Source organism: Xyrauchen texanus, chromosome 50, assembly GCF_025860055.1.
Source record: "Xyrauchen texanus isolate HMW12.3.18 chromosome 50, RBS_HiC_50CHRs, whole genome shotgun sequence".
Taxonomy (NCBI): domain Eukaryota; kingdom Metazoa; phylum Chordata; class Actinopteri; order Cypriniformes; family Catostomidae; genus Xyrauchen; species Xyrauchen texanus.
This window is the reverse complement of record NC_068325.1, coordinates 19,412,486-19,425,833: the sequence shown is the minus strand read 5'-3', so window position 1 is coordinate 19,425,833 and position 13,348 is coordinate 19,412,486. Positions and strand designations below refer to the sequence as shown.

General features: G+C 37.2%; 1 protein-coding gene across 1 annotated transcript; it reads right to left on the bottom strand.

Annotated features, from left to right (window-relative positions):
* Window positions 1–1,041: 1,041 nt before the first annotated feature.
* Window positions 1,042–9,969, bottom strand: LOC127641091 (ubiquitin carboxyl-terminal hydrolase BAP1-like). Its single transcript, XM_052123860.1, has 17 exons — window positions 9,755–9,969; window positions 9,476–9,505; window positions 9,285–9,339; window positions 8,788–8,920; window positions 7,942–8,061; window positions 7,791–7,852; window positions 7,518–7,660; window positions 7,292–7,370; window positions 7,056–7,194; window positions 6,801–6,942; window positions 6,458–6,645; window positions 6,164–6,294; window positions 4,267–4,769; window positions 3,794–4,014; window positions 3,569–3,661; window positions 2,370–2,442; window positions 1,042–2,050 (listed from the first exon to the last, which is right to left on the bottom strand). Exons 1-17 carry the CDS (start codon window positions 9,789–9,791, stop codon window positions 1,917–1,919), a joined length of 2,283 nt encoding a protein of 760 aa, XP_051979820.1. The 5' UTR covers window positions 9,792–9,969; the 3' UTR covers window positions 1,042–1,916.
* Between the last annotated feature and the right edge of the window lie 3,379 nt (window positions 9,970–13,348).

Genomic DNA, 13,348 nt, shown 5'->3' with positions numbered 1-13,348 from the left:
CTAAGATGTAGGTTGGTGCTGTTTTTGGTGGCACGGGGGGGGACCTACAGGATTTTAGGCAGTTGGTTTTAATGTTGTGGCTGATCGGTGTATACTGTCCTTCCAAACACTATTTTTATGCTGAGCTAAACAAACAAATGCAAGTTTGATGAACTTGGGTATGTAGTCATTTAACTAGTTGAAAGCCTTGAAACTGTTTACACACTGTGTATGTGTTTGTGTGTATATATGTGTGTGAGTCCGTGAGTGTCTTTGTGTTTCTGTGTATATGTGAGTGTGTATGCGCTTGTGTGTATATGTGAGTGTGTATATGTGGGAGTGTGTGAATGTGTGTTTGTGTGTATATGTGAGTGTGTATGTGTGTGAGTGCGTATGTATGTATGTGAGTGTGTGTATATGTGAGTTTGTGTGTGTATATGTGTGTGTGAGTGTCTGTATATGTGAGTGTGTGTGTCTTTGTGTTTATATGTGATTATGTATGTGTTAGTGTCCGTGTGTTTCTTTGTGTTTGTGTGTATATGCGAGTGTGTATATGTATATGTGTGTGTTGGTGTGTATATGTATGTGTGTGAGTGTGTGTATATGTGAGTGTCTGTGTGTGTATATGTGAGTGTGTGTGTGAGTGTCTGTGTGTGTCTAGAATATTCAAAATCCAACTTTTAAAAATGTAATGTAAACAAGGCCTTTAATCTGCTTTTTATCTCTTTCTTATTTGCCATATCTGTAACTTTCAAACGTAATTTTATAAATGACTATTAAACTTTTAAACCATCCTTTGTCAAGCCAACGTCAACGTTTGTCTTGACAAATTTTACCTATTTAGTTAACACTATTAATATTTATATACAACAATGTTAACAATAATGTTAGAACGCTGCACAACATATGACGTAATCTATATGACCTGATCGTGAAAATACTGTGATTAGCAAATTTACTCCGAAAATCGGTTTAATGAAACAAATTGTCCAAACAAACTGATTCACAGAAGCTTCCCAAAGCTTAAGCCTATCAGCCCAAAAAAAGCCCAGACCCATTTATCCAACAGGTTATGACCCTGCGGTCTCCAGTCCATAATGCCCCACCAATAACGAGAATGAAACAAAGACCACCAGTGTAATCTGAAACATTTATTCAATGTCTAGAAATCTGAAAGCCCTATATGTACTTCAGATGATACACAAAAACATATGTACAGAATGACAGACCATGTCTTCAGACAAAACCCATAGGTCGACTTGTCAACAAAAACAAACCTCCTGAGATCAGTCTGTTTTTCTGACATTGATATTTTGCACAAGAGTTTCATTTGTATAAAATCAACCACACGCACGAACCAACTCAAGCCTTAAAATATCCAAAACGTACAGTACAAGACCACATTCAAGACCACAATCTTTTGTTCCTTATTCCTATGAACAAATTTTGAGAATTGATAGCCATTATAGCTTCTCTGAAAACAAGACTTAATATCTTATGCCATTCTGCTGCTCAAGTAAATCTCTTGCTCAGTAAGAAAATCATTCTTTGCATTGTTGAGGGAATCAGGAATGCAAAAACTTTGACATATTACCTAGATGAAATGCTTGGGATGTCTGGCTACAAAGATTCTTTGGATTTTTGAGCATGCATCAGTCCAGCCCCAGCACTCAAAGCACTAATGTTGTTTTTTTTGTTTAATATAGTACAAAGTTTGAAATGAAAATGATTCAAAGCATGAGAGTTAGTATCTCAAAATGAAACCGTATGAATCTGTATTAACACAAACACTGTTTATGAGGTGTTTGGTAACTTTGTTCGTCCCTGGACAACATCTTGACAAGGTTGAGTCCTATATCACCTTATTCTGTTGTTCAGTGTCTAGAACTAGTTGGCAATCTGTCGATACTGTTCAAAGCTGTTTGGTTTTGGAGTTTTCATTGGCGCCTGGCTTTGTACGGTCGCGAACGTTTCCGCCGGTCCGGTTTGCGTTGTTTGTGGAGGCGGCCGATGCTCACGCCCTGTCGGCGACGGACGGAAATGTTCTGCTCAACCAGACTTGCTAACATCCCTGCAAGACCACAAAGAAGAGACATTTGATAAAAGGAATCGTTTAAAACGTTACAATTGTGTCATCATTAACTCTCATGTCGTTCCATGTCGTAGGACAACCCTTGTCTTTGAGGAATTTGGTGTCATTCGCATCCACCCTGAACCACATCTCAATATACGTGGACGAGGAATTTAAGAGCAGCTCGGAAACATCAGTCAAAACAAAGAAAAACATGACATGAGTAAACATATCAGTTCAGATTGGCGCTGGTGGAAAAAGAGGAAAAAACAAATGGTAAAGAAATAAAAAATGTGATGAGAAAAACAACGCTTTTTACCTTCTTGTGCCAGCATTGATATGAAGGTGCAGATAAACTCGTCATAGTTATGAGTCCTCCTCTGGTCATCGATCTGATGAGAAATGGACAAGGATTTCACTATCAATCTCTATACTTACAGGCCAAGCACCGAAGGCGGGAAGCACACAAAAAAAATTAAATGTCTGTAACTATAATTTAGCTCCCATTTCTACCAGAGATGACGTTGGAGAGATTAAATGAATTACGTCCATGTATGAGAATAGCAACTCGTCTTGCTCTGCAATTAAATGTAGAATGAAAAAATTGAGTAAGCCATCTCCTGTGCAATTTGGCATTAGGTCTGGGTATCAAGTTCGATAAATTTTAGGCACCGACCGAACTGCCTCTAAACAATCGAGTATCGAAAAATGTCTTGTCATTCTGTACCAAATTTTGATACCTAAGGGGTTAATCTCGTCCACGTCAGTGATAAGCATGTAGCATCTAAAAGTTGCAGGTGATTTGCTGTGTTTAGGCATCAAGGAAAAACACTAGTTTACGCCGGTTATGCCCAGAGACGCGGCTCACACATGAGGCTGTAGTGTGAATGCGTCTCAAACCCCATACATATGAAAGATGTGGAAAAGATCAAAAGTGTGGCTACATTTGACAAGGCTCGATGCAACAGCACGCCATGCAATATTTCCGACAAGATAATTGCTGCCAAGACTGGCAACACGACAAATCTGATGAAGCACTTGACGGTGCACGGAATAAACTTAAGAGCAGAAAGTTGCTCTGTCTTCGACTGCAAGAAGACCGAGCCGGTGCAGTCATCCTCTCAGCGTCCTGCCAGAGAGATTTTGAATTTTGCCTTAAATTGCTGTATATTACGAATGCATTGGCATATCATTACGAAATTTGGTATGTGTCATCTGGACCATGTCCTGAAGATACTTAATAAGTTTGTTGACAGCGCCACCTATTTGTACAAAGTTATAAGCATTTGTATAACACTATAAAAATAAAACAGCTTTGCTTCTGTTTGTGTCCATATTTGCCCTATTTAAAGGGATGATTCACCCTTCATTTTCATTGCAACTTTTTCTAAAGTAATATAGGTTTGTACAAAATTTTCAGATTTTGGTGAACTATCCCTTTAATCCAGGAAAAGACATCTGAGCTCACGTTCTTATTCACAAGAAATGGAACTTTCAAGAAGGATGTCAATCACTTACCTTGTACTTCTTCCTTTTCTCCACTTCTTCTTTAAGATACACCTCATAGTTGCCGATGTCTGCTTCCACAAACTTCAGCAGGGCCAGTAACTCCTATATGACAGAGAGAGATATCCATGTGTCAAAGTTTAATTCTTACGGTTAGTTGTTCAAATCTCTAGTGATGCTATCTTAAGCAAACACCATTAAGAGAATAATGCAGTAAGAAAAAGGGTCCAGTCTCACTTTGGGAGTGTATTTCTCTCCAGCAGGTTTGGCATTTATGTCAGACTGTGTGGATGGCAGGTTCTCTTTGTCTGGTTTGACGTCCACTGCATCTTTGACGTCTTCCTGTTTGATCTCCACTGAGGGTCCTTCCTTCACCTCCTTCTCTCCTACTCCTGGACTGGTCGCCTTTTCTTTCTCCTTTTTCTGCACCCTGCCCGTTTTTTTCTCATTGGATGTTTCTGTCAAATAGTTAGCTGAGTAAGTTTGAGAATTGTCTAAAGGTTGCATTTCCACTGATAGTAGCCTAATTCAGCCAAATAGGACAGTTCGTTCAGTTGAGCAATAAGAATAAAAAAAAAATTTAAATCTTTGCAATCATTTGCCATGATGAATGGTGCACAATAAGAATAGGAACAAAAATTATTTCATGTTGACTTGAAAATCTCACCAATTTAAACGCATTAACAAAAACAAAAATTGTGTACGTTTACCTGTGGGTGGCATAGCATACATGACTTCATCCCCGTGCAGGAGCAGCATCGTTGAGCTCACAAGTGCCCCCAAGTCCCGGACAGCACGATTGTGTCGGGCGTCTAACCTGAGCAGCCCTTCCTCCTCCCCGAAGAGCACACGACCCGTGAAGTGGGACACCACAGGGCTGGAGGGACGCGTAGCTGCCTGCGATCGCGCAGGTGAGCGTAGTGGTGAGTTGAACGCGCTCCCAATCTCAGAGGCCGTATCTGTGCTCTCGTTACTGGGTGTGGGTGATGGCTGGCAGGCTGCAGTGATGCTGATTCCACCCGTGCGACCCTCGGTGCGTACGTTCAGAGCTGCGGAACCTGCTGTTGCTATGGTGTCCTTCCTCTTAGCCTCTTTCTTGAGTTTCTCAGCTAAAACACTAAGTGCTAGCTGACCCTCCATAGCCGTAACCCCTGCCACTCCACTGCGGCCGACAGCACGTGCACGTGGACGTGGACCCGCCTTCCTGCGGAACCTGCCAATTACATCCACAAACCTTGAAGTTATGGTCTGAAACATACTCTTCACAAGTACGGGAATTCAGACGCTTCTAGCCAAGCAAGCTTGGTTTCATCATTGTGTTCCAAAAGGTGTCAGAATGCTTTTCATAATGCAAAGCAAGCACATGTTGCATTATCACCATTGCCACAAGGGGTCCTATAGCAGACTTACATTAGTGTTCTCTGTCTTCCTACAGTCATTTTGAGGAGGATTTTGCATAGCAAGTTGGTAAAACTGTCAGCATGTTTATAACTAGCTAAGTAAATAATAACACATCTGCAAAGATATTATAAGGTAACTATTGCTTCCTTGAGTACTGCAATTTCTTACCTCCTTAAGTGATCTCGTTTACATGCATTTAAGAAAACGGTTTATTCCAGGGTTTTTGCTGACAGTCATTTTAACACGAACACCGCTTTCCTTACACCATTGAAGGGATTAAGAGAAAACGGTTTAACACATCTAGGTTTCTGCAGGGGAAAACAGTTTAAGTGTTCATCTAAACTCATAAGTGACAATCTTTTTTCACTCATAAGTGACAATCCACAATCCAATGTGACTCTACCCTCCCTAGCAACCGGGCCAATTTGGTTGCTTAGGAGATCTGGCTGGAGTCAGTTTTTGAAGAATGTCTGTATAAGCTCAAGTGCGTCAGAGAAGTCCCAAAGTATGAGGAAAGAGGAAAAACCCACTATAGCAGCGCAATGCCAAGGCAGGCTATGATGGAAAGTTAAGGAAACAAACACAGCAGCAACTGTGGGACATCTGGGATGTGAGAATGTGTCTCTTTCCTGAGCGGCAAGATGGCTGTGTGGTCCCATGGTGTACATACTTGCATACTATTGTTTGTACAGATGAACATGGTACCTTCAGGCATTCAGAAATTGCTCCCAAGGATGAACCAGACCTGTGGAGGTCCACAATTTTTTTTTCTGAGGTCTTGGCTGATTTATTTTGATTCTCCCATGATGTCAAGCAAAGAGGAAATGAGTTTGAAGGTAGGCCTTAAAATACCTCCACAGGTACACCTCCAATTCAGTACACCTCCTATCAGAAGCTAACTGGCTAATTGTCTAAAGGCTTGACCTAAGTTTCTGGAATTTTCCAAGCTGCTTAAAGGCACAGTTAACTTAGTGTATGTAAAATTCTGACCCACTGCAATTGTGATATAGTCAATTAAAAGTGAAACAATCTGTCTGTAAACAATTGTTGGAAAAAGACTCGTGTCATGCACAAAGTAGATGTCCTAAACGACTTTCCAAAACTATAGTTTGCTAATATGAAATTTTGAAAAATTAATTTTAATGACTTATAATAATAACCTAAGTGTATGTAAACTTCTGACTTCAACCGTATATAGTCTCATACCTGCTGGAAGCACCTGTAGTGCTGCACTCTTCCACTTCGTCATCATAGTCATCCTCCTCATCAGAATAAGAGGGTTGAGGAGGGCCGGGTACACGTGTGCGACCGACACCTGCAGCAAGGTCTTCCTCTTCCTGTCAATCAGCGAGAATACAACTGAATGAAAGCACTTTGTAATTATCCTAGTAGATTTATGCGAAGTTATCCTAAAACTTATCCGGATCACCAAGCAAGCCACATTCAAACCTTGTACGAATATTGCTCTCCCTGTTTCACAGCAGATTCGCCCTGTCTTACCAGCATGGGGGACTTGGCGTAGTTGTGGTTATCCAGGAAGGCTGGCAAACGCTGAACAATGGGGTTGGGGCTGGGTACGGGCAGAGGAGCTGGTGGTGGAGCGCCTCCTGTTGGCAGGGCAGATGGTTTAGCCATAGCTTTTACTTTTCCAGCAGAACTTGATATAGTGGCAGCACCTTCCTGAGATTCTGAGAGAAAAAACAAGGCACAGGACATCTCTCTTTGATTAATTACCAACAATTTGTGTTTTTAACTACACACTGTAGTTTCTGAGTCATTCGTTCAGGAATCTTGAAAGGTTTACACCCAAAAAAAACTTGCTGTGCTGTGTTGTCTGGGATACCTGTGGCCGGGGCCTGCTCAGTACACAAAGCTATCGGTGTCTCTGGCCGCTCCTCCTTTTTCACAGCAGGGGATGTGTCCTCGGAGGAGGAGTCTTGTTGCTTACGATCTTGACCTGATTCTTGTTGGGACACCCGAATCACCTGTAGTGTACACATGGTTGAACACAGACATTCACATGTCATTTGAGCCACACAAAGAGGATTTAATTCAACATAGAGTATTGTATTCAAGGAAATAAAAAGTTTGCACTCACCTTTTTGTCTTTAACCTGCTGGAGCCCCTCTAGAATGATCTGCCTGTTCCGCTTCAGGACATCAAGCCTGGACTCGTATTTGACCCTGCGATCTGGAACCACCGCCATGAGATTGAAGCGGATGTCATGGTAGGGTTCTCTATAGGAGGAGACAAATCACACTTTACATTTGTACTGTTCATTTCTTCATATTGATAGGTGGAGATATGTACATTCAAAGTCACACTGGCCCTTACCCTGCAGTCGCCAGTCCTATTCGCTCCATTATGACCCGCCTGGCTTTATCGGTCCACTCCTCATCCTCTCCCCATGGCCCTGAGATAGAAAAAAAGATCACTGTGAGGTTATGTACTGGCCCCATTCACTTCCATTGTAAGTGAGAGCAAAATAAACAACTGCTTAAATGATTGAGCTTAACTCCCTGAACATTACATTAATGTTACGTTGACTTAACGCTCTTACCATGGTCGATTGGGTACGCCTTTAGCCCGTCCAGCTCAAAAAGACGGTCTTTGATTGGCACGTAACTGACGAAGTGAAACGCCTCCATCGTCCGGACGGCGCTGATGCCGTTCTGTTTCTCCGGCAAGTGCCGTGGCTCCGGTCTCCATGGAAAGAAGACAACAAATAAATATATAACAACAAAACTAGACCACAGCATGGAAAATTTCTGTACTTTATATTTAAACTAGCGTGCTAGCTACGAAGAGGCTTTACAGTGTAATATTAAAGTACCTTGCATGGCTGTTGTGGGCTTTCGCAAGCTCTGGGGCGTTTCCAATGGCGTAACCTTTACTCTGAGAATTCAGGAAAATAAAGACATGCTAATACAGTAGCTAATTATTATTTTAATGATAAATGATAAAATAATAACTGTTTAACTGACCTCAGGACTGAAGCCCTTAGTGAAAGTCTTCATGCGACTTAGAGTTGTTCCCAATTCAACGTCACTGCAGTTTAAAAGTACACTTAAGAGGGCGTGAGTAGCACAAGAGTTTGGTATCAACTGCAGAGGGAAAAAACAACATATATATATACATCTGTCATAACTTCATACCAAGGCTTTAAAACTAACGGCACAAAATATTATCATAAACATCTTTCATGAAAGTCAAATCTTAAAAACAACTAAATGTAGACCGATATATCGGTTTTACCGATAAATCTGTACCGATTGTTGCTTTTTGGAACTATCTGTTAAAGGCAAAAAATCTATGTCGATAGGTACCGATATTTTTCATCATTTTGTCATTTCAAGTCCCTTATATGTTTCGGGCTTGTTTATACTTAAAAGTCTCTTGTTATGCACCATTCTCTGGTTATTATTGGGATTTTGGTTCAACAAAAAACTGCATTTGGGATTTTATTCAATTTGGACGTGTTGTCTTTGTCCGTCATAGTAAAGAAAGATTAAGAAAATGTTTTGAGATTCTACAAATCGATTTTAAAAACTAAGATGAATCAGTTATCTGTAAAATACACTATCGGTTGACCTCTACATTTATATTTATGCATTTGGCAGATGCTTTTATCCAAAGTGACTTACAGAGCCCTTATTACAGGGACAATCCCCCCCCCGGAGCAACCTGGAGTTAAGTGCCTTGCTCAAGGACACAATGGTGGTGACTATGGGGATCGAACCAGTGACCTTCTGATTACCAGATTACCAGTTATGTGCTTTAGACCACCACCACCACCACCACCTCTAAAAACAGCAACAACAAAAACTCACTTGGTGTGCAAAAAACATGTCATTAACAATGTCGTCATCGATAACAGAGGTCTCATCCACCAGTGTGGAGACTTTTCGCCGAGATCTTCGCTCCTCGATCCATTTAAAGAGAAAGATGAAGCCATATACAGGGCTGATCAGAAAAATAAACAAGACAGCTTCAGATATCATGAGATTAATATGCAATTTATTTTGTGTGTGTGATATAAAACGTATATAATATATTATGCAATTAAATATATAATAAAATCAACGTATATTGTAAATTATTTAATTATAATAATGTAAAATATATTTACAAAATATTTAATATAATACTAAAATATTTAGTAATATAATTAGTTTGTAAAAGTTGATTCTAAATATTTAAAAATGATAATATAATTATATAATGTATTATATGTTATCAATGTAAAATATGTTATATACTATTATTATATATATATATATATATATATATATATATATATAAACACTTTAGTGTGTGGTAAGTTCACCTATGACATTTGCTCTGCAGGTCATAGATCTCCTCCACCTGAACGCCCTTCACACCTGCATCCAAACATAACAAATTACAACTTTTCACCACATTCAGACATCATAATTCATATTTAGACTGTAATTAACATCACAAAAGCACTAAACCAATTGTGCATTTCTAAATAGAGAGACACTACAATCAACTCACCAAAGTCCTCCACCAAAAGTGTGAACAACCCTTTAATAGAAAAAGAAAATATGACAAAATAACTTGATATGTGATTAATATACGCGTGTTGTATTCATAAATGGTTTGAATTCAATTCACATCAGTGCAAATGAAAAATAACAGAAGTACAATTTCGATGTTACGTGAAAATACGATACTATTTTTATCGGCGATGTTTTTACATATTACGTTATTAGATTAATAGTCAATAACATTAAGTGTAATTTATATGTGTAGTCTGTTTATTTTAAGACTCACCCGGGTCACTTTCTAACTCCAGCCAACCCTTGTTCATTATGGCTGATATAAGAGTCACCGAATCTTCTCGCTAAATCATCGACCTGTCCATGACGTTATAAAGTACTATTAAAATCATTTGTTTGTACACAATTGAGGCATACGGCTAGTAAACACAATAAAGAGCCGTCGATTGTTCCTGACGTCACTCGACTGCGACATGAGCTGAGTGTCGCTGTTCGTTTTACGTCACATTTATGGCACGATAAAATGTGGTTGTTGTTTCGTAAGTTTGTTGTTCTTTGTTTTCGTCTTTCTGTATGACTGTATGTGATTCCCCCATATCTCTTTCTTTTAGCAATTTAATTATGTCTGATTAATCACTTGGTTTAATTATCTCTGTATGAACATTTCAGTAGAGTTATGTAAATAACAAGTGAACTTGCAGTTGTTGATTAATTATACTGAATGGCGAAGGAAAAGTTAATTGTGGGCAGTTTCATGAATAAACCAGCAGTTTTTGTAAACAATTACTTTTTTATTGTATATCATCACAAAGTGAGTATTGTTGAGTGTATATATGTCTATCTGTCAATCTGTCTGTGTCATTAAATTATCTATCTATCTGTCTATCCGTCTGTCTGTCTGTCATTATATTATCTGTCTTTCTGTCTGTCGGTCATTAAATTATCTATCATCTGTCTGTCTGTTTATCCATCCATATGGATTGGCTATATATATTACAATAAAATATACATTTATTACATTTTTACTGTTATAAATAATACAAATAATACAATGTTTTATATAATAGTAATAACATTTACAAAACAAATTATTTAGTAAAACGTTACAGTTTTATGGTATGTGATTATAAAGTGATTATTATTCAATTATATATCATGTGTTTTTAACTTACATGATGTTGTATGATATTCTACTGTTGCATCATTTCAAATGCTATAACACACAAACCTATATACATATTATAATAAAATACAAATTCACGAAATTATTACTGTCATAAATAATAAAATAATACAAACATAACAAGAATATAATGTTTTATATAATATTTAGAACATTTGAAACAAATGTATAATATAAGATATACAGTCTTAAAAAAGGAATGTGCTGTCACTGCAAGCTGTGATATATAATAAATGTCAAAATATATCTTATGCATTTTTTAAAATGTGCCGATTAATTAATCGTAATTTATCTCACATATCAATATGCATAATCAATATAATTTGTAATATTTATATACAATGCATATATATCATAATAAATGTCACACCATTTTATTTAACATAATGCAACAAAATATATATATGTGTGTGTGTGTGTGTGTGTGTGTGTGTGCAGGGTTGGGAAGGTTACATTTAAAAAGTATTTCACTACAGATTACAGAATACATTTCTGTACATTTGTAACATTACTTTTTTCTTTACTTCTTCAGTACTGGCAAATGTTTCACTTGTTTTGACAATAAACAAGTAAATAAATAAGAAAATTAACTTAATTTTGTCTTGCTTTAAGGATTTATTGATATGTTTTACAGAAAAACAATATTTAAATTCTCATTAAGAATAATATTTTTGCACTTGTCTTACTAGAGAAAAAAGTTATGCTCCAAAGTGCATTTTCGTCATAGATATATTGATTGTGGCTTTCTATACGATGTTAAAGGCTACACTGGTTTGCATTTCTTGCAAAAGTACCCTAACCTCATTAAAAACATCGGCAAGGCGTGTAATTGTGTATTTATGTTTCATCTGTCAAAGCTTTTCGAACTGTTTTCTTGTTAAGCTGTAGAAACGTGATGTAGCTCCTCTATTAAACTTCCTCAATGACATCATATCCACCTTTTCGCTCACAACAGTATGAACACGTATGAATGTAACACATCATAAGAAAGTGTTTCACTGCTGTTCAAATGCACTTTGGATTGCATCATTTATATGTATAAATGTTTTCCATCTGAAAGGATTAAATATTAAATTAAACAAATAACAAAAAAATACTTTTTGAATGTAACTGTATTCTGATTACAACTATTTAAGTGGAATACAGTTACTTATATTTTGTATTTTAAATACATAATCCTGTTACATGTATTCCGTTACACCCCAACCCTGTATATATATAATAAAATAATACAAATTTAAAAAATACAAACAATATTTGACAATTTATACATTTTATAATAATATTTGCGATATTTTATAACAACCAAATAACAATGAAAGTACATTTCAGTACATTATTTAAAATAATGCACTGTCATTGTGATCTTAAAATACCCTTTTGCAAGTCTGGATTCTTCTGGATTATTCTTGGCATTTATAAAACACCTTTTGTGTAACAGTGATTATGCAACGCTGAATGACAGCGGACCGTTTGATGCGCGGAACCATCAAACTCAGTGTTTGCGCCTCGGGGGGCGTCGGAGGTCGCTGCTCGCGCACAATTGTTAGATAAAATAAAAGAATCACTGAGTTTTAAAAAAATAATATTAATAGTTTAATGAAGAACAGCACAACTGAGCGATCTTAACAGGGGTGAAAAAAGGTAAGACATCGCTATAGAGTCCCACACACTCATGTAATGTGTTGTATTAGTTATATTTTAACACATGCAGCACGTCAACAAAAGAGCAGCACGCTCGTGCTAACACGCTAACAGCTAGCGGCTCTTTATGGGTGATTATATAATTAGGGGTACATTTCAGATCAACAAAAAACTGAAAAAATCATTGTGATTTTCTGCAAAATAATCTAGTTGTTTCCATAATATACCCCCATATTGTTCTAAATTCATTAGTTGGCAAGCTTAAGCTCGAATTACTTTTTAAATATTTAAATGAAAATAAATATTCGATTCATTGTTTTGTCAACTGTGTTACAGACAAAAGTGATGTCATAGAAGACATAAATGAAGTACTACACATATGATAAAACATTTGTTTGAAAGTTCTTGAGTCTACTCACCAGGGGTTTTGAGGTTGTCTGTCTAACTGATTTAAAAAAGATTAATTTTAAACTGAATAACGGATATTCTTTGGTATACTATCATCAAGGATGGATATAGTTTCAACATAATTCTCCATTACACTGAATTTAGAGTTATTAAATGCTTTAAATGCTTTATGTAATACTGTTCACTCTAGAGATGTCCTTTTATCATTTTTATTAAATTTTAGCCTACATTTAAAGATTTATGACACAAAAATCACACGTAACACAATTGACAGATAAAGTAACACAGTTGACAGGAGTAACACGGTTGACAAGATGCATTAGGAGAAAAAGAGAAACCTTTCTTTAAAATAAAACCTTTTATTTTGACAAGTGTCAGCAACAAGTAATTAAATATAGCTGCAAGCAGCAATGCGATTCCTCCTCAAAATGGCAAATCATTTAAAATTGATCAGTAGAGGGTTGGGGTTAAACCCTTCCAATGGAGGAATCCAAAAACATGTATTTCTGTCTGAATCCTAAGCTAAACATTTTCAGTGTACAGGAAAATCCATCATACCGGACCTAATGGATCCTTGAGGCTTTTTGTTTCCAATGAGAAATTAGGTATGTACATTAAGTTTCCGACGAATTT

Excerpts from the sequence above, each read along its gene's own strand:
- LOC127641091 (XM_052123860.1), bottom strand. The coding sequence starts at position 9,791 with ATGAACAAGGGTTGGCTGGAGTTAGAAAGTGACCCGG. Across the intron at positions 6,943-7,055 it reads AGCAGGTTAAAGACAAAAAG|GTGATTCGGGTGTCCCAACA; the intron begins GTGAGTGCAAAC and ends TGTACACTACAG. Across the intron at positions 4,015-4,266 it reads GTATGCTATGCCACCCACAG|AAACATCCAATGAGAAAAAA; the intron begins GTAAACGTACAC and ends ACTATTTGACAG.